Here is a 24,571-nt window from a genome sequence, read left to right as displayed (position 1 = left end):
GACAGTAATGGCAGATTTCACTGAATAGTACAACAGCGAGCGATAGACACATAGATTAAGAGATGATTGGAGACAGAGGTTATTACGTGACAGCAAACAAGGTGAAATAAGTTAAGAATTAGGAGTCCGAATCATGTGTGTTCTACGGTCTGAGCAAGGATAAGAATACAAGACGACGGTCTACAGCTGATGCAACCAGCCGCCTCTCTCTCACTTGCGGTTCGCAAAGGTCAGGAAGGAGCCGTCCTGCTCCGCGGGCTTCGATAATGCAGCATTCCTGGCAACGTGCACGGTAATAAATGAGTCGCTCTCGAGCGGCAGGGCCACAGATACTCACCAACCCCAGTTGATGTCACCGCCATCGCCGTTGCGCTTGAAGGTACCAGTGTTTCCGAGGTATAGCTCGTACCCTATCGTTCCCCCAACCGAGATATCAATCTCGAAGTGCTGGTGAACCCAGTCCGTGCCCTGCACGCCGTCGAAGCTAGCCACGTGGTCCGTGTGGCATGCCACAACATTGACCGGCGCGTACTTCTTCGCCATGCCGTCGACAACGTTGCGGACTCCGTTCGCGCGCTTGGTGTCGTCACTCCCGCCTGCGCCAATCACCGCGTCCAACAGTTCAGCGACGCTCCCGGCGACGTCCGCCCATTGACGCTTCTCGATGGTGCCGTTGGAGAATGTCGGTTCAACGGAGCGGCGCCCTGGGGGCTGGAAGTCGGCGTCATCGAAGCAACTGAAGAGGGGATGGTTCTCAGTCCATTGAAGCGATCAATAAATGAGCGACTCACTCGCCACAACCCTTGTTACCGCCGATGCATACACCGGTTCCGTCTGCGAGGGTCGTCAGACCGTTGACTGTCCCCTTGCTCTTGTCGGCGCAGTTCAACAGATTCTGAAGTGCTTCCTTCACCGCATTTGGCTCCTTGTCGGGATCAGTCATGTAGAGTGAGCCTGAGACACAAAGTAGTTAGATTGTAGTAAATATTTGTAAACCGAAGCGCAGGGACTCACAGCCAGGAACGGAGTCCACATTCCACGCGCTGCCTGTCGCGCCATATGTGCACGTGTTATCCTTGACTAGAGTGCCAGTCCAGTTATCAAGGAGGGACTGGCATGCGGCCAGGTTGGCGTCCTGCGTTGTACCACAGTGCACATCTGCACGCGCTTCGAGCAAAGGAGAGGCAGTGGCGACCGCAACACCTGCAAGGAGGACGAACACGGTAGACAACATTATCGAATGTAGAGGGTGCCGAGTGCTGTCGGTACGTGTAAGAAGTAGATGGGCTGTTGTGTTAGTCAATACTGACTCGCACCACCTTTTATACGTTGGATGCTTACCGCATGGTACGCACGGCGGTAAGTCAATCCGCCGCAGGGTAGAGGACATCATGAAGAGTGGAGCGGTAAACCTGCCAATACTCCACGGTTGAAACGCGCCAGCCGGCTGAATTTTCAAGACTCATTGCAGCTACCACTCGAGAGTGAGTCCCACTCTGAAAAGAGCATATCACGATGGACTCGAGCGGAAGCGGTCTGGCAGGAGGCGCACTTACTGCGATCTGGCCGCCAAGAGTGAAATGGAGCGCGAATCAACCGAGAGACGCAGCATCAAGCAACGCGCCATGCACAACTATAGAAGTGGATCGTGTTAGACTCGTCGGATACAGGGTGCTGTCAGGCTTTCTTCACGGGTCCGTACTGGAGGGAACGATGGGACTGCACAGCCGCCGCCCGGGCCGTGGTTACTTTGTACCGTGACGGTAACGTTTTGCATGCATGCCTTTCATTACCCTTCTCTAAGAAGGTGGGCGTTCAGTACTCGCAAGCGCGACACATCAACTATAATTTACCCAGCCTGAGCTGCTCTAAGTACTTATCTCATCTTTCAGCAAGTCCCTGCAGATACTAGTATATATCACCTTTAGCAACAACCGTGACCTAATGCAATGTCCGACTTTGATGGTTTCGCACCACGGGATTGGTTGCGAAGACTCCAATCAATTCTGGCTGAGCGTTGCAAATGCGGTTCGTTTCTTGAACGCGCCATCCTGTGCTTGATGTCAGCGCCATGGAGGTTACCAAACTTACCTACTCCCCGCATCAGGAAACCGGAATATCTCCGGATGGAGACAGCGTCTCCGCGGCTCCGCCATGTGCGGGATGGAGACAGGTTCTCCAGACGGAGACGAGGTCTCCATCCGGAGACATGCCCCCCACTAATATACAGTAATATGTGCTAAATTTTGCTCGAATGCAAAGAGGAGCACGTATAGCAAAAACATAAGCCCATATCCTGTCCCTATGTGAGGGATAGATATCGGGTGTCAGGTATACGAACTCCCGCTGAAGCCACGTGGTGTCTCCAGGAGTCTCCATCTGGAGACGCTGTCTCCGTCCTGCTCAGGACGGAGATGGCCTTCTCGGGATGATGGGGGGACCTCTCCGTCGCTCCGGGGCTCCGTGTGACTCCATATGGAGCATATGGAGATTTCCGAGGTTCCTGATGCGAGTCACGGAGGAGTGGCTCTGAGTACGACAACCAATGCTTGCCGTTGCCCTCGGGGGAAAGTTTCAAAGGTCCATTATACTGCATACCATCATCATCCGTTTACCAACTGTCACTAGCTCCCTCTGGCTCCATGATTTGGACTCTTGGATTTGTTCGCAGCAGCGCCAGTGTTTCAGCTGTTTCGGAGGTTGACTCGACACCAATATGCACCTCGTCATGGGCAAGTAGGAACTGGCGTCATAATGAACCCCGATGCAAGCAGTAAAGAGCTCGCTGACTCCAGCCTAAGTATAAAAGCTTAGCTACTCTCCTGATGTACTCATCAACAAGCCGCGCTCACCTAACCTACCAGCAGCACTGACATGAAATTCCTCTACCCCCTAACTATCATTGCTGCCGCGGCGACCGTCACCTCCGCTGCCAACCTCCCCGGCCTCATGAAAAGGCAGGGAAACATCGACGACCAACCCACATGCGGCACGACCGCCGACGCGACCTTGTCCGACTGCCAGTACCTATACGACCACTGGCCCGACTTCCCCGACTGGAGCCCCACGTGCCACTACTTCGACGGCGTGGTATCGACGGCCTGGCGCCCCGCATGTAATGGTAACTGTAAGCATCGAGCTGCCCGTCGAGCCCGGATTTCCTACTGAACGTTCCCATCCAGGCTGCATCTACACCGACTGGAATGGCGGCCTCTGGGCCGACATCCACACTGCAGTCTCTCACCTGTTGGACTGCGGCGACAAGGCAAAAAACACCGTGAACGGCGTCCTGCAGGTCGTCGACAGCGGCCGGGTGTGCCTCTCGAATGGAAACGGGTGTGGAGACTGCGTAAGTTCACTCAGCACCTAAGGAATCTTAGCGATTTTTGACCTGTATTCTGTAGTTCGAAGATTAATTTGTGTTCAGGGTTTTCCCGCTCACACCACGAGTCCTCTATCTGTGCATTTCGCCTTGATTATATTTATTTACATGTCTATGTGTTGGAAACTGTATTATACGCCAGAAATAGGAATGATGAGCAATTGAATCAGAACAAACTAAACTATGACTGGTTCGATGAGCTGATGATATTCGTGGTTCTTTCGTGTACCAATCAAATTGTGCCATGGATTCACCACTCATAGTGAAGACGCACGGTTATCAGTGAGGTTGAGGATCCCTCGGGACAGCAGACACTGAGTCACTGCTGGATTTCACTACAGTACAACAACAGTGATATTTACTTGATTAACACAGATACATATTTGATCAGTACTAGCTAGCGAGCTGGAATAACTTAATTAATGGAGGTCCGGATCGTGTATGTTCGCTGCAGGAACTAAAGGTGCAAATTTGGTTTCGAAGAGTGGCTTACTTCCGGTTGGCAAAGGTCAGGAAAGAACCGTTGTCCTCGGCGGGCTTCGCCAACGCAGCATTCCTATGAGAAGTGAACGATAAGTCAATTGCTCTCCCAGAGGCGTTCAAATACTGACCAGCCCCAGTTGATATCACCACCGTCGCCGTTACGCTTGAAGGTACCAGTGTTGCCGAGATAGAGCTCGTACCCGATAGTCCCACCGATCTCAATATCGATCTCGAAGTGCTGGTGCACCCAGTCCGTGCCCTGCCGTCGAACTTCGCCTCGTGGTCCGTGTGGCACGCGACGACGTTGATGGGGCTGTACTTCTTCGCCATGCCGTCGACGACGTTACGCACGCCGTTCGCGCGCTTCGTGTTGTCGCTCCCGCCTTGTCCGAGGATGGCGTCGAGCAGCTCAGCGACGCTGCCAGCGATGTCAGCGAACTGCCGCTTCTCGATGGTGCTGTTGGAGAATATCGGCTCGACGGAGCGGCGCCTAGGAGGCTGGAAGTCTGCATCGTCGAAGCAACTGGCGGGGAGTTTTGGGTTAGCTGGGCGTCCTGACTGTACGGGTGAGAGAGATACCCACTCGCCGCAGCCGTCGTTGCCGCCGATGCACACCCCGGTGCCGTCGGCGAGGGTGGTGAGGCCGTTGACCTTGCCCTTGCTCGTGTCCGCGCAGCCCATGAGAATCTGGACCGTCTCCTTTATGGCGTCCGGCTCCTTGTTATCCGCGTCCGTCACGTAAACCGAGCCTTTTACGGAGAGCACGTATATATGTCATCTTAGTAGACTGAGTTCATGGAAAGGGCACTCACATCCTGGGACAGAGGCGACGTTCCACGCTGAATTCCTTGCGCCGTACGTGCAGCGATGGCTCTGGTCCAGCTGCCCGCTCCAGTTGTCCAGAATCGATTGACATGCAGCGAGGTCTGCGTCCTGCGTCGTACCGCAGGAAACATACTCTCGCGCCCCCAGTAAGGGGGCTAAGGGCGAGGCCGTAGCGAGAGCGGCCCCTGCAAGGAGGATGAAGGCAGATGATAGCATTATCAAGTGAGTATGGATTGGAGGAAAATCTGTCTGAGTAAGGGGTGAAGACGCGCTGGCTGGTTATGCTGCCTCCTTCGGTTGATTCAGCCCTTCTTTTATACCTTGCAATTCATCCGTCCAGGTTGGCATATGGTACTTTGCTACCTTGCAGCCGGTCAGGTCCGCGGCAAAACATCTATCACAGACAACTCCACATAACGCAAGGCCAAGGCGGGACGAACGAGTAGTGAAGTTACCCGGCGTGAGTGTTGGGAATCATCACGCTGCAGTCCAAGAGTGCAAGCCATGCCACCGCCAAGGGCGGATGGAGCACAAAACAGACCATGACGCGACTTCATCCAGCATTTATTGTCTTGCTCACAGCCATGAAGAGGAGCAGCGTAGCGTAGTACTGATTAGCGAGAGAGGGTACTTGACGGATCAAAAGTGATGAGGTGGAATACTTTCAACAGGATGGAGCACAGCCACATCTAGCGGATGCCGGCGGCGTTTCGTCCTCCTCGGACCTTCAACATTCTTCGTTCAAGTCCTCGTCAGTGAAGCCATACTTACCGATACATTTAACTGTCAGAGAGCATGTGTCTACAAGTCGTCGATGGTATCGTTCTTCCCAAATACCGTTGTGGCATTCCCCAAGCCCAGAGTTGTCTTTGATGCCCGACTTTGATGGCTCTTCGCCTCAGGATTGGCCGAGCCGACTCCACTTCATCAACAGAGGAGGTTGCAAATCCCGCGGCCAATCATTTGAGCAGAACGAGCTGATGTCCGAGTCGCAGCAGGAGTATACTTACAGTACGACGAAATGCACAGGTCGCGCCACAACCCCGCCGACGAGGTTTGCTGCCAAGACGAAGCTAATCGTCCCGGAGACGAATGCAGAGGATGCCTGCGGCCCAGAAGACCAGCTGGTTGAAGCTGCAACCCGCCATCATATGTTTGCTCCAAGGAACGTATGTCATTGATCCTCTGTGGCCTCATGATGCGACCCCTCAGACTTGGCTGAAGACGGACTTGTTTCGAGGGTTGTTACATCATATAGGATTTCGACTCTGAGTCTGGTACGACGGTGGCTCAGTAAGTGCTCGAGCACAGTATATAAAGCTGCCTTCATAGTCGTACCTGCCCAGACCTCAGCAGTCCAACATACGAAGAAGCCCTCGCCCCTAAGTTCACTTCTTCAACCACCATGAAGTTCTTCTCTGCCGTCAGCATCGCCGCCGCCGCCTCCACCCTCGCCTCCGCCGCCACCCTCCCGGGGCTCATGAAGCGACAGGGCAACATCGACGACCGGCCAACGTGCGGCACCACCGGCGACGCGACGCTCTCCGACTGCCAGTGGCTGCACGACAACTGGCCCGACTTTCCCGACTGGAGCCCGACGTGCCACTACTGGGGCGGGTCTATCCAGACCGCCTGGCGTCCCGCCTGCCACGGGAACTGTGAGTATCCAAGTTCTCTAGATACTCATCCCACCTGCACAGTGCTGATGCCCCTCTGCCAGGCTGCGTCTACGTTGACTGGAACGGCGGCCTCTGGGCAGATATCCAGACGGCGGTCGGGCATCTGCTGGGCTGCGGTGACAAGGGCAAGAACACCGTGAACGGCGTGCTGCAGGTCGTTGACAGCGGCAGGGTCTGTATCTCCAATGGCGACGGATGCGGAGACTGCGTAAGTGGCATCCTGGCAAACCAGTTCGGAAAGGTACTGATGTTACTCCGTAGTTCGAGGATTGAACTACCTTCGACACTCTGGCGCTACACTACGAATCCTGTCGCTAGCCGGCTTATTAGTGTTTCTCGTGCCCGCCTTAGCGGGCCTTTCTGCTCTCATTGCAATAATTTATCTATTCGGACGTTTGTATATCCCGATGTATGGTTGTGCGCAGTATAATATGACCCTGATTTACCGTTGAAACTCGAAGTAAGCGGGAGCGAGAAGCGATGAGGCTCGCGCATCGAGCGCTTCCATGTCACATCCTGAGAACAAGCCTGGATGAGCTGGTTCCGTACCAACTACACACATCGCACCACCTTTGCAACCCGTCGATAGCGCAGTGGTCAGTCGCATGAGCGCATTCCCTAGCACAAGATCAAAGGTTTAAGGGCGAAGTACAGGGTGCATGTATGCTACAGCAGTTGAGAAAATACACAAGATATTGGAATGTCTTTGGTTAGTCCGTGACGTCCAAAGGAGGACGGTACCCATATTCGCGTCTACTCGAACCGCCACTGACAAGACAGTAAGTAAAAAAGAATCCGACATAGACCATACTATGCGAGCAAGACGCCCACCCACGCCGTACACCACGCCGAGCACACCTCCCTCTCTCAGTGCATCACCTTCCACATCCAGCTCGGGCCCAACGGATCCGTCCGCTCATGGTTCGCACCCGTCCACATACCCAGGACACCCATCGACGAGCCGGTTGCGCCCGCCTGGACACCCTCCATCGCCCACTCGTTCTGCCAGCGGTCGCCGTCGCGCCGGCAGTGAATCTGCGGATCCGTGAAGTCAGTATCGGTATAATCAGACTCGCGATAGACGACTCACCAAATTCCACCTAACTTCAGCTTCCTCCCAATTTCTCCCGATCATGCCCACAACACCCCATACTCTCCTCATCGTATGGTCCGGGCCCGCAGCCTATTTTCAGGTATCAGCACATCAACAGGTGTTGCAGACACACAGAGTAAGAAGGGATAGTAGGACCACAGGGGTGCCATGAGGAAAACACCCGCACCTGCCCTTCCACATGGATATCAGGTCTGTCGGGGAAATCTGGGTTCGGCGTGTAATGCGAGACATGCAGCTGCAGGGGGATGATGCGCATCGCCTCCTGGAGCGTCGGGGAGCTGTACCGCGTCGCGGGGGCATGCAGCTGTCACGAATGAGTACATGACGAGACAAGCGAGTAGCAGCAGTGACGTACGTTATTCACTACAGCAGCGCCGATTCCAGAAGGTCAAAACACGCGAACCCAGACGGGGCAGTCGACTCACAAATAAGATCCCGATAATCCATCCAGCACACACACCGCCTCCACGCCCCCTCCACGCCCGCCCAATCCCACCCCTCGCACTCCCCCTCCGCCTTCTCCCTCTCCTCCCCCACCTCCTCCTTGCCCCCCGTCCCCGGCCTCATCACCCGCCCCCGCACACCTCCCAGCTCCCCCAAGCCCCTAATCACCCCCTCCCCGACCGTCTCCACCAAGTTCGCCTCGACGACCATCCGCACGGCCGCGAGGTACGCCCAGTCCGGGCGGAGCGCGCGCGGCGGGGGGAGCGCGGGCGCCTGTGCGGGCGGCGGGGTGGGCGAGAGGTTGAGCAGCGGGAAGAGGAGCGACGACGCGGTTTCTTCGTCGTCCTCGTCTCCTTCCTCGTCATCGCCGCGCCCGTCCTCAGCGGGGTGGTCCGACCCGTCCGAGGACGCGTCGGCGTCTTCGTACTCGTTCCCCTCCCCCTCCCCCTCCTGACCTCCCTCCCCCTCAATCCGCACATGCACCACCACGCGCCCGCCCTCCTCCCCCTCCTCCGTATCCAGCACCAACACCCCCTCGCCCTCGCCCTCGCCCTCCGCCGCGCGCAGAAACATAAACGGCCGCTCCTCCCTCCTCTCTTTCCCGTTGGAGACGGGGAGAAACGGGCCCCAGCGCCGCTCGCGCCGGAGGTACTGCAGGTTGTACACGCGCATGCGCGCGAGGCGGCGCGCGCGCGCGGGGAGGTCCGCGTCGCTGTCGTCCCCATCGTCCTCGTCCGAGACGGAGAGGAGGTCTGGCGGGCGCTCGTCGTCCTCCGCGCTCGTGTTCATATTCGCATCTCCTTCCTTGTCCGCGGGACGCCAAGCGCCCTCCTCTGACGGCCTACCCTCGTCTTGCCTGTCCTCCCCATCCCGCCCTTCTCCTCCATCCTGCGTTTCATCCCCACTCTCACTGCCGTCCGCGCTGGCGCTCAGATCAACCCTGGCGCGCGCGCGCCCCCGCCGGGTGGGTATGAACCCCGTATACGCCACGAGGCGCCAGAACGCCTGGCCCGCCCCGCTCTCGTCGAACTCCCTGTACACCCGTCACATCACTCACCTTCCCTCAAAATAAGCCAAAGAAAGCAGGGCGCACCGGTCAAACACCCCCGCGCGGCTGGGTCTCCTCCGCGACGGGTGCCTCTTCTCGCTTTCGCTTTCCCTTTCCCTTTCCTTCTCCTTGCCCTTGCCCTTGCCGTTCCCCTCGCCGCCGTCGTCGACCCCCTCCTCCTCGTGTTCATCCTCCCCCTCCCCCTCCCTGCACTTCCTCCGCCCGCGCTCGAACGCGCGCGGCGGCTCCCCACCGACCAGCCTCCACCCCACCTCCTCCGGCCACCCGCGCTCCAGCACCCCGCGCACCCAATCCACATTCCGGCTCGCGAGCGGCCACTCCAGTCTCTCCCCTTCTCCCCCCATCAGGAAAACCCTCCTAAGCTAATTATATCTAATCATGTCTAATCCCACATAATTATGCAGGATTAGCTGCATTATGCAGTTCTATCTAATTATACAAGTTAGGTTTGTCCCCCAGCTAATTAGGTATAATTATTACCAATTAGACAGCATCATGTCCTGTCAGATGGCACTCATGTTGCAAGCATATTGTATCATTTGCCGGGATAGCATAAAAAGCATGGATATGTATTCACAATGTAGCTACAGACAGGCATGTAACTACAGTTTCTCTGCCCTCATTAGCCTATCACTTTCCCCACAAAGCTGGCTAGGAAAGCTTCCAATGGCAGGACAGGATGAGAGAAGGCACGGACAAAGTATAGGTAGGGCAGATCATTCAGCCATCAGAACACACCTATATATGATATAGTGCAAACCACCTGGATACAGACCCGGGCATGAAGACATACAGCCTGCAATACAGAATCATGAGCCACCAGCATACACAGCAAAGAGAGACAACTTACTCCGGGTAGACAATGGACATATTTTTCGGCAAGTGGGAGGCCGCGCAGCACATGCATGTGCATGCCCAGAGTGTCAGGCGTGCACACGACACATCTGGACAAGTGCAGGGGCCAGCGAAGGCGCAATGGTGACAACAAGACACACCATCAGAGACCACAGCAATAGCTCCACAATGTTGAGTACATACCTATCCAACTAGATCTGAAGCTTCACATACACCCATGCGAGCAGGCCCCGAGCACATACCCGAGCATCTACAGCTGCACCACCCCCTCATAGTAGCCTGTGCCCCGAATCGCAGCTAACCCATAAATCAATGTATGGCATGCAGAGTTTGTTCTGAACTGACCATATTCACCTTACACGGCGCACGTATAAAGATGGGTGCACGCACGAGCTTATGCCAGACTGGCACTTCATTCAGCACACATTGTATCCTGCGGCGTTGAGCAGGGCCCGGTCAATGGAGTGACGGGATCCGGTATGCCAGGAGAATGCGCTGGCAGCCATCATGGAAACCTGTGATCATGAGAGTTCGTTGCAGAACAGACATGACTGAGTCAGTGGAACATACCCAGAGACGTCGCCCGCGACTCCCTGCATGAGTCAGGCCCGTGCATACGGACGATCCGGTGCATGAAAATGGGACCGAAAAGCTCCTTGCCCGAGGGAGGGGAACGTGACGACGGCGAGTGAGCCAGCTGCCAGCAAGGAAGGAAATGAGAGACGACGCGAATGTTGAACACGGCAGATTGAATCGGAGTTCAAAAACACGGTATCAACAATGTCATGTGACCGGCTACTTGTAACCGGATGACCGGGCTTTGAGGAGAAACCGCCAAGTCCGTCCAAGTCCCTCAGACTTCGAGCTCAACTATGTTCTCATTGGCAATGGGGGCTTTCCAACACATACAGGTTTCCGCATACGCCGCCGAGCATGGTGCGGATGACATCGTGATGACCACGGTGTTAACAAGCCTGGAGCCCAGGGCTATGGCATGCTGGATATGTCGGTGGGTATGTGCACTCTTCTGGAACATATATACATTCTTGATCAACCAGATACAGGTACGACTACCCGTAGCTTGGGTGGTAGGTAGTGTAGCTGGTACGAGGAGCAGCACATCCCAGTGAATGGGAAGATGTCATTATTATAATTATAATAGTGAATGGCATGCATAAACCCATGGGTGCCATGATGTGTACCCGTATCAAACCCGCTGTGTTGACGGGTCGGGGACAGGTACTCGGGTACCGCGGGTTTCGGTTTCAAGAGCACATTAAACGATGTGTTCTCGATACCCTTCGGGTCACGGGTATGGCAAAATGCAATGCATACCCACACAGGTTACTGGAACCTGTGCCATTCACTTTCAAGAAGAACTTTGATGCTGACTTTGAGCCTACAAACACCTATCATTGCTGGAATGGGATGAATGCTATGGAAGGTATGTAACTATTCCTTGAACCACTCTGCATACTTACCTCATAGCTTTGACCAGTTCTCCGGATGGATCTGCATGAACAAGTTGATGAAGGTTGGCCGTTATGGGAGCTAACAGAGGTATATCACTTGTTCTGAAGTCAGAAGCAGGTCATGTGGATTAGATGTCGGTCATTCTAGATTATGCAGCAATTATATGCATAAGAGGGATTTTTTGCGATCATACATAATTTTGTCTAAATTATGTCTAATTAGCATGGGAGGGTTTTCCTGATGCCCTCCCCTCCTGACCCCGACCCAGACGCAGACCGCGGGAAGACGGCGGGCAGCGGCTGCCCCGGCACGGGAAAGTTGGCCCAGCTCGCGAGCGGCGCGGCGAGCGCGGGCGGGATCGGGTGCGCGGTGTGCAGCGTCGCCAGGAGCGCGCGGAAGGCTGCTTCCTGTTCCCGCGTCGTGTGCGAGGAGGACGGGGAGGGCGACGAGGGGGCAGAGAGAAAGTACGCCGCGGCGCGCACGCGCGCCTTGAACTCGCCCTCCCAGTCGACGTCCTTCGCTTTGCTCCCGCTGCATCCGTACATCGTCAGCAAGGCGCGCTAGCGCGCGGACCTGATGACTACATACCTCGGTTCCCCGTGCGCCGACCCGTGCCCGTGCCCATACCCGGGCGCGACCCCCGCATTGATCGCGCGGCGCGGGTCGTCCCACACGCCGAGGTATATCTCCCGCCAGAGATGCCCGTCGGGCGGGCTCGCGAGGACCCTGTTGAGCTGGCGGCAGGTAACTGAGAGCGCGGCGAGCGTGTGCGCGAGGAGGAGGGTGTGTTCGGGGCGGAGGGCGGGGTCGTCTAGCGGGGATGGGGGGGAGACGCAGGAGGGCGCGAGGGCGATGAGGATGGCTTCGATGAGCTCGGCGGGGAGGGTGAGCAGGGGCGATTTGGTGGGCGGGAGAGCGTCGGTGGTGGACGTGGACATGGCGGCACTGGTAGAGTGCAGTGATCTGTGTATGTCAGTCTGGTAGTTAAGGCGGCTTTAATCCCTTGGGCGTCAAGGTTTCAGTCAACCTCTGAAGCCAAGTAGCATGTGTGTCGGCATCATAATGAGCACTCACCAGACGAGCTCTCGCAAGCGCCCGATGTATTCGTCCGTCAGACTCGTATCCTACCTGATCGGAATCGAACTGTCGACCAGAGCTGGATGCAACGCGATCAACCCCTTGCGCGCTACTCCATCTGAATCGTATGCTGGTCACAGCGTGAGCACTCACCTGGCGAGTCAGCTAACACCTCCCTCTGAACCGCTATATGGGTCAACGTCGTCTTATTAATACCACTAAGACTGTGACGCTCGGTACCGGAATTATACCGCCGGGAATGCAAAAGCCAGAGTTATTCTCGTAGACGCGAAACTTGTGACCACGTCCGAGCCGTCTGGATCCGGCGCTGAGGATGTTTTCCGGAGAGAAAGAGATAGAAAGAGCGTGGAAGGTGCAACGGAGGGCAGGTGGCGGGACGGTATCGAGCCAGAGGAGGCTGTCAAGCTGCTCCCTTAGAAACAATTGTATGGCATTTCTTAAAGATGTACAAGCAGTTAAACCTTGCAATTCTACAGCTATGCTTATCCAAGGTAGGGCTATAGCTTCGCTTAAGAGCACAAGAGCACAAGACATTCTGACCGTGTACTAGCCAAACCTGTCAGTAGAGGGCCATTGCTATGCATGGCAGGACACGAGTCCTGAGTTGTGTCTGATAAGTGATAGCATTGGGTGTATAAATGTTCCAATTGATGTATACAGTACTCTTTCTTATGCACATATCAAAAGCTCTGTATGTGCAATGTCCCCTTCATTCATACTTTGTCCTCCTGTGGCCCTGCCATCATTATACCATAAAAGTCCCTGCCACTCTGACAGATTAAAAGTTGGTTGGTATTGGTGGCTACAAAATTGTATTTGTACCCAGCCCAGGGGATAGTAGCAGCTGCACTACTAGACACAAGTAACATAGATCAAAGTGCTCCTCTGCTGCCAATCTTTGATTGGCAGCTCTGTCACACAGGTCATTTGTCCCCAGTGGAAGAGACAGTCAATATCACCTGCAGACTCCAGGTAACATCCAACCAGAACCAGAGTGCTCATCCACTGCCAATCGAATTGGCAGCTTCCTCACACTCATTTTTCCTGAACCAAGCTGAAGGACAGTCATTGGAAAGGATACTCAAAGAGTACCCCAAGCAGCTGGGAGCAGAAACAAAATATATATATTATACATGTACTAGTTTCAGTTTCTCAAGGGGACATATAGAGACCACTGAGCAGAAGAAATCAGGGTTCCAGAGGCAGCAGAGATTGAAAAGCACAGGCCCAAGATGCCTGCAACCAAAGAGACTTGTATCATAGTCTCTGCCACCCACATGTCGACTCAGACTATGTGTGTGAAAAACAATCAATGTTGAGACTGGTTCCCACAGTAACAATCCATCAAACTATTCAGCAGTCAGTGTATTATTTCAGAACACAAGTGCAACATTCAACAACCTCTTATAACCAACCTAAGATCAATGTGTATGTACCAGTAATGATTGGATTAACAGGAAGCACATCCCACCAAGTTGACATGCTTCAACTGCTGCACGTCCTAGACTAATGAGCGAGTGGGCAACTATGACATCACTCAACAACAGAAATGTGCTTTCTGCAGTCAAGCTATGTCATAATAAGCAGGAGCCAATGAGAAGCCAGAGATCCCAACCGGCGCAGCACCTCAGCCACCGACTACAAACAGCCACAGAAGTCAATTCCCACGGTAACAACATGCCACACACGACAAAGTGCATGCAGTAAAGGAAGGAGATATGAGTAAATGCTCAAAATATTCCAGTAGATGGATAACCCAAAAAACCTCTTCGTAGAAGAAACCATGGAAATACACCGAAAGCCCAGGACGAAAACACAGTATTATTGAAACCAGAGACTACAAATCCGATTAAATCCGATCTTGTAGTCTTTTTGTAGTCTCCAATACCAATGGACTTTAAAGCGGACATTAAACAGTGTAGTCAAGACTACAACCAAAAAGTCGCACGCATTCTCGGCATCGCGATTCCCACGGGGTACAACGTTCGGCACACATCCAATTTTGTGGGTAAGGACTCATCCTTCCTAAACTCAGGACTTGTAATTACCATTTTGGCCTGACCCCTTAAGGCCTTCAGATCATGTTTCTACTCTACACTATCATTATAGAATAAATTGTTCCATGCAATCTCCAAACAGTTTAATACATTACTAAGTGACATTCTGGATGGAAGAAATAGGTAGGACATCAGCATACACACCCCATTAAGCTTACATTCTTATCTGTGCATGGCCTGTCTTGGGCTCTTAAGTAAACCTATAGCCCTACATCGGATAAGCACAGCTGTAGAGTTGCAAGGTTTAACTGCCTGTACATCTCGAAGAAATGCCACATAATTCTTTCTAAGGAGCAGCTTGACCAATGACAGCCCAATTAAAAGCTGTTTTGGGGAACACAGGGTCATACACCTCTCATATATACTGTAGGACTTGTACAATAGACCTACACATAGAGTCTGTGTCATTCTATCCTAGGAGAAAACAATCCATATCAACAATGAGGGTACAATAGGGGCAAAATATATGTGGGACAGTGGGACAGCCCACATGGAAGGTCTACCAGGATAGGATTCCTGACTGGCCACACCATGGGACAGTCCCATGTCCCATGTCCCACACCCCCCTACTTAGGGGTAATATTCATGAAGATCAGTTACCCCTAGTAGGGGTATCCAGGGGATATCTGAGTTGTTTGTAGTCCAAACTAACATGTCGGAATACTACAGGTTGCATGCACATCCCTGGTCGAGTCTGATATCCCAAGCAGGGTAGTGCCCTGTTCGCCTCTCGTAGAAATGCGCCTGCCATAACTAATACCAGAGAAACATAAAAAACCCCATGCTCAGATCCAAAATAAACCATACCATACCACACCTCCCCCTCCCTATCCACCCTCACTGCATCACCTTCCACATCCAACTTGGACCTATCGGACCACTCTGCACACGATCCCCCTTGGTCCACAACCCCAAGACGCCCATTGCCGAGCCGATCCCGCCCGTCTGGACGCCCTCCACTGCCACCCCGTCCTGCCCGCGCTGCGGATACGCAGGGTCAGCCCACTCAACTCGGCAGGTTAAGAGGAGGAAACCAGACTAGTACGCACCAGGCTCCAGCGCACCTCCGCCTCCGCCCAGTTCCTCCCGATCATACCCACCACACCGCACACTCCCCCCATCATCTCGTCCTAGACGCAATCATCAGCACACGAATGGCGTAAGGCAGCCTGAGATACGCGCGCACCTCCCCTTCGACGTATATATCCGGCCAGCCAGGGAATTCCGGATTCGCGGTGTAATGCGCGACCCGCAGCTGCAGCGGGGCGACGCGCGCCGCCTCCATCGGATGCGAGTGATAGCGGTACCGCCTCGCAGGGGAACGCACCTACAACACTCGTCATGTCACGCCCACCACACACCACACCCATAAACGACGCACGTTATTCTCTGCTCGAAGATTTGCGGGCAAGCAAAGTCAGCCGTGGGCTCATCGGAGTGCATGCACGCCCGGCTCACGCGCGACCTTCCGATAATCCATCCAGCACATGCACCGCCTCCACGCTCCCTCCACACCCGCCCAGTCCCACCCCTCCTCCCTCACATCCGAGTCGTCCCTACCTGCTCCCGCACCGCATCCACTAAGGCCCGCGAGGTCCCGAAACCTCCCCAGCTCCGCCTGCATGCCATAATCGGTCAAGTTCGCCTCGATGACCACCCGCACGGCGGCGAGGCACGCCCAGTGCGGGCGGAGCATCCGCGCAGGCGGGGCCTGGTCCGCGTCCGCGTCCCCGCCCTGCTCTCCCTCATCCACAAGCAAGAACGGGCCCCACCGCCGGTACCCAAAGTCGTACACGCGCACGCGTGCGACGCGGCGCGCGCGCTTCCTCTCGCCGTCCGCGTCGCCGGCCAAATCCATGTCCTCCTCCCCGTCCGAGTCTGGCTCGGCCAGGAGGTCCACGCGGCGCACCGCTGGAGGCGCGCGGGCGGCCAGGAGCCCCGCCCCCGTGTACGCGACCACGCGCCAGAACACGCCCCCCGCTACGCTCGTGTCGAACGCCCTGCTGCGCATCAGCACACACCAAAACGCACGAAAGCTTCGACGCACGGGTCGGACACCTCCGCCCACTTCTTTCCCCGCCTTCCTTCACTCCGTGCATCGCCGTTCGCCTCTTCTGCGCCGGCGCTCCCCGTCCTTCCCCAGCCCACGAGCCGCCAGGCGACCTCCGCCGGCCATCCCCGCGCCAGCATGCCGCGCACCCACTTCACGTTCTTGCTCTCCCCCTCCCTCTTCCCCTCATGCAGCATCGCGAGCAGCGCTTGCAGGACGCCGGGGTCGGCGCATGCATGGGGGGCGGGGGAGAGGAAGTACGCCGCGGCGCGAGCACGCGCGCGGAACTCGCCCGCCCAGTCGACGTCCGCAGGTGCGCTAGGCGTCGCAGGGGGATCCCACGCGCGTAGGCATATCACGCGCCACACGTCCGCGCGGGCGAGGGCGCGGCAGAGGTGGCGGCAGGTAAGCGAGAGCGGGGCGAACGTGCGCGCGAGCAGGAGGGTGTCTTCGGCGGGCTCGGAGGAGTCGGAAGGGGATTGGGATTGGGGAGGTGGTCGGGCAGAGGCGAGGGCGAGGAGGATGGCTTCGAAGAGGGGCGCGGGGAGCGTAAGGAGGGGTGCGTCGGTGTTCCCGGTGGTGAGCGGTGGGGGCATGGTGAGGCTCCGTGTTCCGCAGCTTACACCTGTCAAATCGTCTTGGAAAGCGGTGGATACGATAAAACCATCCATTGACGTTCAATCGCATCGACAGGAGCTTGCAAACTCACCTAGAACGCTGTTAACTACGGACTGCGCAGATATAAGCAACCGTGACCCGCACCTGCGTACGTATCCCAGGCCTTATAAACCCCTCCGGGTACCGGCATTCTACATACCTCGATATCAGACAGATGATTGTTGGTTGCTTGTCTGAGGCTGATTGAGGAGGCGCAGTATCAACAAGAACAGCCAAAGTTATTCTCGTTCAGAGCACTTGCGTTCTTGTGGACGGTGCCGTGCTCACCCAGTGTCATGGAGGCAGGAACTGAATCTCGCAAGATACGGCGTCCATACGGTATAGGTCCGATCGCAGCGGGATGACGATCAGAAGGCGTGGGTGTGAGTAGACTCTATCCGTCAAATAGTTTGTACACCTACAACAACGAACGCAATCTCAACGCGTCCAATAATCAAAATGCTACAAGTAAAAATACATTCCACGCACCACCCCCCATGCCCAGATCAACCTAACCGCCGCTCAGCACACCCACGCAGCAGCAGATCACAACTTACTCATCGCCTTCTCCTCCTGCTCGAACAGGCCGCGCCCGACCTCCTCCCACCACCGCTCCGCCTCGCGGTCCGCGTCGTACCCGAACTGCACCTCGCTCTTCTTGCGGTCCGCCCACTGGTTCGGGTTCCCCTCGTGGTTCGCATCGTCGTCCTTGAAATCCTGCAACTCCCGCTCGATCTGCCTGCGCACCTCCTCCGGCTCGCGGCCCCACACGTCCGCGGTCTTTATCTCCTCGGGGTCGTTCGACGACAGCACGGCCTTGAGCTCGGCGCGCATCGCCTGCTTCATCGCCTCGTCGCGCTTCTCCTGCTCGGGCCCGTCGGGCAGGTGGAAGATGTGCTGGTTCAGCCGCGACTGGTTCTGCGTGTCCGCCGTGCGCGGCAGACGCAGGGACATGTACGCGTGCAGGAGCGGCTTGATCTGGGATTGGTGCGAGACGCGCGAGAAGAGGTTGCCGAGGACGGCGGCGTCCTCGATCGCCATCGCGGCGCCTTGGGCACGGTAAGGCTATGACCGACGTTATCAGCAAACGTGAGTAGCAGAGGCGGGAAAGGGTACATACAAGCATGGGATGGCATGCGTCACCTAGCAGGACGATGCGTCCGGACTCGTGCACCCAGTTGTCGAGCGGTCGCCGGTCCATCAGACGCCATTTCAGAGTGGAAGAGACAAAGTTGAGTAGTTTCCGTACTCTGGACGTGGGGCATGAGACATTGGTCGGCGATGAGAATCATCACGTACTCACCGAGGCTCAAAGTCGGCGAAGTCGGCCCGCATCTTGTCTGCGCTCCCCTCTGCTGTCCAAGACTCCACTGATCCATCATCTGGATGCAAGAGCACAAGATTAAAGAGCTTCTTTGCTCGCTGCGTGGGGAAGGATTAGCAGGGTTTATTACAGAATATTGATGTCGCCGCAACGCCAGTGTATCAACCCCCCGTAGCACCATAAAGTGCGTTCGGATGCACACGCGCGCCGGACGGGTACGGTTTCTGACGCCCAAAGCGCTGCATACTACACAGGCCTCGGCCGTGCATTCGAACGCGATCTCACTACATAGTATTGCGGGATAGTGACCGCTGGCGCTGCGGAAACGGCTCACAATAAATAGAGCACTCACAATATTGTATGCCATGAGATGTCTCCCGGGCGCCATCCAGCCCGTCATCTCCGGCGTGTCCACAAACGGCTTCAAGTCCGGATCCTTCTCCATAAGTTCGGTGGGGATAACTGCTCGATACGCAGCGTCCCCCGTGGGCTCCGCATTCGTCGTCTTGCCGAGAACCACCGTGCGGATGAGACTCTTCACGCCATCTGCGCCGACTAGGAGGTCGCCGGTAAACTTCTCCCCAGTATGCAATGTTATCGAAACGGAGTCAGGGCCAGGCTCGATATGCGTGACAGTCGAGTTCAACTTTAGCTCAACTTGATCCTTCGCGAGGTCGAAGAGGAGCTTGTGGAAGTCAGCTCTGTGGATATGCACGTACGGCGCGCCGTACTCCTTCTCGATCTTGTCTCCCCACCGCGCATAGCCGACCCTCTCGCCCGTGCTATACCGCCTGAACACGATGGCCTCCGGCTTCACCGCGATCTTGCTCAGCTGCTCGCCGAGGCCCCAGCGGATGAGCAGGCGGCTGACGTTGGGCGTGACCTGGATGCCGGCGCCGACCTCGCCGATCGCCGGCGCGCTCTCGAATACGGTGACCCTGTGCCCCGCCTGGCTGAGACAGTGCGCGGCTGCGAGCCCGCCGAGCCCGCACCCGACGAGGAGGATGTTAAGGGACAGCGGCGCCTTGCGCCCACCGTATAGGTTGAGGTTGTGGGAAACTCCCTCGGCACTGGCGGCGGCGTCGGCCGGGACGTAGTGCTGGTGGCGGGTGAGCGGGGGAGGCGCGCTGAACGGGATACTCACTTGTGGCTGGGGAACGCTCATGGCTGCAGCTGCGAGGGGGACTGTTGGCCTTCATCGCGGGCGGGAATGCGATCTGTTTTATGCTTGCCCATGGGTGATAATTGGATTATCCTAATTTTAGTGCCTAGCATACGGTCCGCACACTCTGGTTAGGGTTCCGCCTGCCATACGGGGGCTCGTCCGAGGATTTACAGTTATTTTGTGACGCTGTAAGGGTACTTGTCCCATCCGGATATTCACCATTGCCATTCCGCTGGCGATTGGGCGTCATCACAGGCAGTGGGTCAGTCCGTCGTCGGGCTCGTATCATCGGCGCGCTTGCAGCGTATGGTAATTGGTATGCAAAGTCGTTTATTCGGTATGGGCACTCGGTACCGGACAGGCGGGAGGAGTTAATTGCGGTGATGCCTCTAATAGCTATATCACTCCCCACGGCTCCTCCAAAACGTTCATGCTGGCCTATCACGCGGGCACGTCTCTGCCAGTCCGCGAGAACAGTACAGACAGCAGGCGCTCGCCGTCGTCGCGGGCCTCTGCTCGGGACTGCAGGATAGTGCAGGTGAGCTCCGTCCGGCTGATGGAGGCGCGCCGCAGAGTTGATCACGACTCGAATTTGTTCAGCATGAATAGCGGAGGATGAAAGGAACAGCCACAGATTACCCAGTTCACCGCTTTATGTGCGTTTGATGCCGATCCATGGGTCGTGTCCATCGAAGTCGAAGCGTCGAGCAAGCCAGATTGCGTTCTCATCGGGCGCCTGCTGTGCTCCCATTCGTAGATATATAGATGCCACTTCCTGCCTCCGTGAAGCTTTGGAGCGCGCCTGCTATTGGACGGATGGGTTTGTGGCCAAGCTTAACTATAATAGACAGGCAACTGGATTGGCCGAAGAATCAAGATGAGGGAACCATACAGATAGGGTACGGCAGTACGTCCTATGTCTCGGCACACGCTGAGGTGCCATCTGCCCTCGCACAGTCGCAAACACGGCTAGTTCGCCTGGTATTCGAAATTCATCAGCGGATTTGTATTTCCTCGCACGGGAGTGCACTGAAAATACGTCACCATCGGCCGTGTGTACCTGTACTCTCCTCCGTTGTCTCGACTGGCTGACCTCCATGGGCTTACAGTCCAAGATCGATACCCCGACCGAGGCGGGCGATGCGAGTATCAGATTTGCCGGGATCAATACGTCGGCGCTAGTCAGCGCGTTACCAGGTATCCCCGCACAGACACGGACATTATATCCACGGTCCATTCTCTCGGGGCGTCTAAATGACATGCAATCCAGCGTTCCCTCCAGCTGTTTGGGTCCACCGGACACCGCCGAATGCACGACCAATCATTCCCCATGTATACCCCGGACACGCGCTCGGGCGTGCGATTCGGTGGGACATTGCCCTCCAGATGGCGGGGATCGTGGGCGTGCGACTCTGCCCGCGAACTTGGTCGCCGCGTATACTTACGAGTCCGCACCAGAGAAGCGGAGGGTCGTTCGCGCTCGGCGACCGCCCGCTCGCATAGTTGCGCAGAAAGGTGTTCGCTGCTGGAATGGCACCGCTGACTCGACCGCGATGGGATAAGACCGAGTTCTCTTCTTGTAAGCACGTTCCGCTTGTCCTACCGATTGCAGCGTGCTGCACACCTGTCTTACGGGACCACTTACCTGGCTCGGAGCGCCCTCCTCCCTCGTCGTCCACTCGCAGCGTATCTGGCTCTTTGATCCGACGACCATAGCCACTCGTCACGCTCAGCAGACCATAGCTCGGGTGCGGTGCGCACCATCCCCATTCCCGACCTCCTGGGCGCATTTCCCCGGAACGCGCGGCACATCTTCCTCCCTGCACCAGGGCCAGCACGTGCAGAACCCCCGAGTTCAGTGCCGGAGACCGGACACGCACATCGGATACCGTACGCGAGACGCTCCATCGCCTGTCCCGGTCAGGCCGGCCCCTCTGCAAGCACCATTCCCCGCAAGAACGCCCGCCGCCCCCGCGGCACTTGCATAATCGAAGGCATGCGGTCGACCCATCGACATGACCCCCCTGCGCCAGCTCGCCTTTTCACAAAATACATCAGGTGACGCCACCGTCTACTGTGATATATATAATATACCGGTAGCCCGCCTACGCGGGAAATCCAGCTCGCCGTCCGTGTCTGTCCGGAGTATACAAAATGTAGCCTAGCATCATCTACAACTTCTTATATCCAGCACGCGTCATATCCAAATCGAGAGCCCCGACACAAAAGGAAATAAGAAAAAAATAAGATACCCGCGCTAGGGATGCTCGACGTGCACGACGACGCGCTGCCCCGCGAACAGCGGGTGGGCCGCGTCGTCGCTCGCGGTGATGCGCAGGAAGCCGTTGCATTTTCCCTTCCTCTTTTCCGTCCCCATTTCCACGCCGTCTTCGCTCTTCACCTGTAGCATATCCGCGTCAGTGCGTGGGGAGGTTCGGGTGGGGCGTGGGGTGTGAGGTACCTGCGAGGAACCGGGGGAAGAGGAGAAGTACCCCATGAGCGTTTTGGGTTTCTTCGTCGGCGGTTGGGTTGCGCTGGAGGGGGTGGGGGAGCAGGAGGAGGAGTAGCACAGGCAGGGGAACTCTTCCCTGCGTATCCACGGGGAGGACGTGATAACTGTGCCCGTCGACCTGCGCACCACCGTCGTCAGCACCACGAATACCCCAAGCACACGCAAGAAAGGAAAGAGAGCACCCAAGCGCCACAAAAAGAGGAGGCTGGTACGCACGCGAACGCCCCGCGCGCGGGCGCGCAGCTCCGCCGGAGCTCCTTGACCACCTTCGCGACGCGCCGCGCGTGGTCCGTCGCGGGGCTCCTCACGATGGAGAACGTGCCCGCGAACAGCACGCTCCCGCGCGCGGAAGCCGCGGCGGAGAGCGCGCGCATGAGCAGCGTGGACGTTTGGTAGGGCGTCGGGGCGGGCGCGGCGGCGACGGAGGGCGTGCGCGGGGCGGGGTGAGCGGCGGCGGTCTCTGGCTCGCGCGGGCGTTTTAGAGTGAGGGCATCCCGCTGGGAGGCCGCGAGCAGCGGCTTCTCCTCCTCCTGGGACGGCTGCGTGTCGTAGACCCTCTTCCGGTGCAGGTCAGCAGTGATCGGCGTCTCCTGGGCACTCGCACTCGCAGCAGCAGCCCTGCGCATCCTTTTCCGGCGGTCCTTCTCGCGGCACTTGAAGCACGTCTTGTGCACGTCCGACGGCGGGACGCGCAGCTGGTGGCAGTTCGAGCAGTTCCTGTACGGCGCCGCGGGTGAGGGCGAGGCGAGCGCCTGCTTCCCAGGGCGGTCGAAAAGCGTCGCGGGCGTGGGCCGCGCCTTTTCTCTTTCTTTGTCCGCGGCGCGTTTGAGGTCGATGGCGAGTGAAGGGGCGGGGTTGAGCGTCCTAGGCGCCATGGGGAACGGGCGCGGGACGGGTTTGAATTTGAGCGCGGGTGTGGGGGTAGGCGCGTCCATGTCTGGTGCGAGGGAGGGCGTCCGGTGGTCGCGTCGCAGCCCGTCGCGGACGCGCTGGGCGGCAATCGACGAAACGCGCGGGGTCATGTGACCGCGGTGAAGGTGACGTCATGAAGTCCTCATATGGATTCCGCTGTCGACAACGTCTCAGGTGGCCGCACTCACAACTGGATGTGTCAGCGTACCTCAGCTGCTCCTCGAGAACAACCCAAGCAAATCGTTCCTTGCCCCGGGTTGTACACAGTCGCAGCAGCGTACCGTGCGCGCGCCCGACTCCGGGTTCGCGTCATAGCTAGGAAGTGCTGTGAAGTTTGAACGCATGACTTTGCATATATGTGCATCTGTTCTGCCTTATTCGAAACAGGTGTTCACCATATACACGCCGGCCAAATCATATAGTAGTATGTATGCAGAATGCCGGCGTTTCAACGCGACTCGGGTTACACGTCGCCGCACGTTGCCTTTCTCAGTTCAGCGCAGCGCCCCCTGGGCGTGTCTCCTCTCGAACAGCCCACGGATATGATGGAAGGACACAGGTCAGGCTACCTCGCAGGGGAGGATATCGATATCGACGTCCTCATCGCGATCCCTGCCCGTCCTCAGCCCCACAACCCACAACCCATCACCTCGCACTCGCCCGGAAGACACCCCACCGCGCTTCCCGGGGATCCGACGGTGTGGGTATAGGGACGACCCTGCCGGCGACGTTATGCCCCTACACTCGCATCCGGCCCGGCGTACCTGCCCTCCCCCTCCCCTCCCTGCGCCGCAAACGGGTGGAGCGGTCGGGTCGGGGGACGGGCGGGGACGCAGAAATACAACGAGAGCCGGACCCGTGCGTCGTACCCCGTCTTTCCCTCTGATGTGCTACAGGCGACCGTCGCAGCGCTGGGCTCTTCCCCTGCGCACGCGCCTCATGATCTCTGGTCGACCCATACGCGGCGGGCCCTGTATCTGCCTGGGGGGAGGGAGGGGCAGGCGCTGGGCTCCGTCCTGTCGGCCTCGTCTTCGGGTGCGTGCCCGTCCAACCGCGGACGGGCGCTTCCAAGGCGATGCCCACTGCCATGTATGCTGACCACGCGCGGATGCAGCCCGCTCCCCTCGACTCCCGCCCCGATGTGCGTTGCGCGCGCCTCGATTTGCACACAAGATACCCCGGGATATACCTGACAATCGTCTAGACGAACGAACGAACGAACGAACGAACTATATTGCGCGGCGAGCGCCGGGGCGGGTACGTCAACCACCGCTGGGCGCACAGCGAACATGGCTACGGCGACGCGGGAATAATGCAGGTGATCCGATACCCCCCACCTCGTCTTCAGGGCTCACTTCCGCCGCGCCCGCCTCTCGCGCGCAGAGCCCGCCCGCCGTTCCAACGCAGCCCGGAGGTGCTGCGGGTGGCAAAGGGCTCCGTGGGGACGAGGGAGCAGGGGAGGACATGATGGG

The 24,571-nt window shown here is 57.2% G+C and overlaps 9 protein-coding genes across 9 annotated transcripts; 3 read left to right on the top strand and 6 right to left on the bottom strand.

The window, feature by feature from the left end:
• Positions 1-333: 333 nt before the first annotated feature.
• GLOTRDRAFT_45712 (uncharacterized protein) lies at positions 334-645 on the bottom strand (the record flags this gene model as incomplete). The annotated part of the gene is made up of 1 exon (XM_007869995.1): positions 334-645. A coding segment is annotated over one exon (312 nt), but the record flags the coding sequence as incomplete, so codon positions are not given.
• Positions 646-2,874: 2,229 nt separating this feature from the next.
• On the top strand, positions 2,875-3,416 carry GLOTRDRAFT_95323 (uncharacterized protein; the record flags this gene model as incomplete). Its single annotated transcript, XM_007870427.1, has 3 exons — positions 2,875-3,127; positions 3,183-3,349; positions 3,405-3,416. The coding sequence occupies 3 exons, from the start codon at positions 2,875-2,877 to the stop codon at positions 3,414-3,416; spliced, it is 432 nt and encodes a 143-aa protein (XP_007868618.1).
• A 543-nt stretch (positions 3,417-3,959) lies between these two features.
• GLOTRDRAFT_100927 (uncharacterized protein) lies at positions 3,960-4,614 on the bottom strand (the record flags this gene model as incomplete). Its single annotated transcript, XM_007870426.1, has 4 exons — positions 4,449-4,614; positions 4,185-4,423; positions 3,994-4,135; positions 3,960-3,966 (listed from the first exon to the last, which is right to left on the bottom strand). Exons 1-4 carry the CDS (start codon positions 4,544-4,546, stop codon positions 3,960-3,962), a joined length of 486 nt encoding a protein of 161 aa, XP_007868617.1. The 5' UTR covers positions 4,547-4,614.
• A 1,481-nt stretch (positions 4,615-6,095) lies between these two features.
• On the top strand, positions 6,096-6,642 carry GLOTRDRAFT_95321 (uncharacterized protein; the record flags this gene model as incomplete). The annotated part of the gene is made up of 3 exons (XM_007870425.1): positions 6,096-6,348; positions 6,411-6,577; positions 6,631-6,642. The coding sequence occupies 3 exons, from the start codon at positions 6,096-6,098 to the stop codon at positions 6,640-6,642; spliced, it is 432 nt and encodes a 143-aa protein (XP_007868616.1).
• A 3,118-nt stretch (positions 6,643-9,760) lies between these two features.
• GLOTRDRAFT_100926 (uncharacterized protein) lies at positions 9,761-10,133 on the top strand. Its single transcript, XM_007870424.1, has 3 exons — positions 9,761-9,792; positions 9,847-9,940; positions 10,035-10,133. Exons 2-3 carry the CDS (start codon positions 9,859-9,861, stop codon positions 10,124-10,126), a joined length of 174 nt encoding a protein of 57 aa, XP_007868615.1. The 5' UTR covers positions 9,761-9,792; positions 9,847-9,858; the 3' UTR covers positions 10,127-10,133.
• Positions 10,134-11,498: 1,365 nt separating this feature from the next.
• GLOTRDRAFT_111947 (uncharacterized protein) lies at positions 11,499-12,465 on the bottom strand. The gene is made up of 3 exons (XM_007870423.1): positions 12,399-12,465; positions 11,913-12,326; positions 11,499-11,855 (listed from the first exon to the last, which is right to left on the bottom strand). Exons 2-3 carry the CDS (start codon positions 12,260-12,262, stop codon positions 11,543-11,545), a joined length of 663 nt encoding a protein of 220 aa, XP_007868614.1. The 5' UTR covers positions 12,263-12,326; positions 12,399-12,465; the 3' UTR covers positions 11,499-11,542.
• Positions 12,466-15,142: 2,677 nt separating this feature from the next.
• GLOTRDRAFT_131627 (uncharacterized protein) lies at positions 15,143-17,125 on the bottom strand (the record flags this gene model as incomplete). Its single annotated transcript, XM_007870422.1, has 7 exons — positions 15,143-15,232; positions 15,329-15,460; positions 15,529-15,609; positions 15,666-15,806; positions 15,861-15,868; positions 15,938-16,479; positions 16,527-17,125. 7 exons carry the CDS (start codon positions 17,123-17,125, stop codon positions 15,143-15,145), a joined length of 1,593 nt encoding a protein of 530 aa, XP_007868613.1.
• Positions 17,126-17,520: 395 nt separating this feature from the next.
• Positions 17,521-19,688, bottom strand: GLOTRDRAFT_140174 (FAD/NAD P-binding domain-containing protein). Its single transcript, XM_007870421.1, has 5 exons — positions 19,655-19,688; positions 18,863-19,609; positions 18,490-18,608; positions 18,307-18,436; positions 17,521-18,251 (listed from the first exon to the last, which is right to left on the bottom strand). The coding sequence occupies exons 1-5, from the start codon at positions 19,673-19,675 to the stop codon at positions 17,733-17,735; spliced, it is 1,536 nt and encodes a 511-aa protein (XP_007868612.1). The 5' UTR covers positions 19,676-19,688; the 3' UTR covers positions 17,521-17,732.
• A 2,074-nt stretch (positions 19,689-21,762) lies between these two features.
• On the bottom strand, positions 21,763-22,199 carry GLOTRDRAFT_100923 (uncharacterized protein). The gene is made up of 2 exons (XM_007870420.1): positions 22,137-22,199; positions 21,763-22,076 (listed from the first exon to the last, which is right to left on the bottom strand). Exons 1-2 carry the CDS (start codon positions 22,170-22,172, stop codon positions 21,933-21,935), a joined length of 180 nt encoding a protein of 59 aa, XP_007868611.1. The 5' UTR covers positions 22,173-22,199; the 3' UTR covers positions 21,763-21,932.
• Between the last annotated feature and the right edge of the window lie 2,372 nt (positions 22,200-24,571).

This window comes from Gloeophyllum trabeum, assembly GCF_000344685.1.
Source record: "Gloeophyllum trabeum ATCC 11539 unplaced genomic scaffold GLOTRscaffold_00011, whole genome shotgun sequence".
Classification (NCBI taxonomy): domain Eukaryota; kingdom Fungi; phylum Basidiomycota; class Agaricomycetes; order Gloeophyllales; family Gloeophyllaceae; genus Gloeophyllum; species Gloeophyllum trabeum.
The sequence above is the reverse complement of the archived record's forward strand: the minus strand, read 5'-3'. Positions and strand labels throughout refer to the sequence as shown.

Coding starts and splice junctions, on each gene's coding strand:
- GLOTRDRAFT_111947 (XM_007870423.1), bottom strand. CDS start 12,262: ATGTCCACGTCCACCACCGACGCTCTCCCGCCCACCAAATCGCCCCTG. Junction 11,856..11,912: donor TCGGCGCACGGGGAACCGAG/GTATGTAGTCAT, acceptor GTACGGATGCAG/CGGGAGCAAAGCGAAGGACG.
- GLOTRDRAFT_140174 (XM_007870421.1), bottom strand. CDS start 19,675: ATGAGCGTTCCCCAGCCACAA. Junction 19,610..19,654: donor TGAGCGTTCCCCAGCCACAA/GTGAGTATCCCG, acceptor ACCCGCCACCAG/CACTACGTCCCGGCCGACGC. Junction 18,609..18,862: donor ATCTCATGGCATACAATATT/GTGAGTGCTCTA, acceptor TTCCCCACGCAG/CGAGCAAAGAAGCTCTTTAA.
- GLOTRDRAFT_100923 (XM_007870420.1), bottom strand. CDS start 22,172: ATGGGGTACTTCTCCTCTTCCCCCGGTTCCTCGCAG. Junction 22,077..22,136: donor CTTCCCCCGGTTCCTCGCAG/GTACCTCACACC, acceptor GATATGCTACAG/GTGAAGAGCGAAGACGGCGT.
- GLOTRDRAFT_100926 (XM_007870424.1), top strand. CDS start 9,859: ATGGACATATTTTTCGGCAAGTGGGAGGCCGCGCAGCACATGCATGTG. Junction 9,941..10,034: donor CAGGCGTGCACACGACACAT/CTGGACAAGTGC, acceptor TTGAGTACATAC/CTATCCAACTAGATCTGAAG.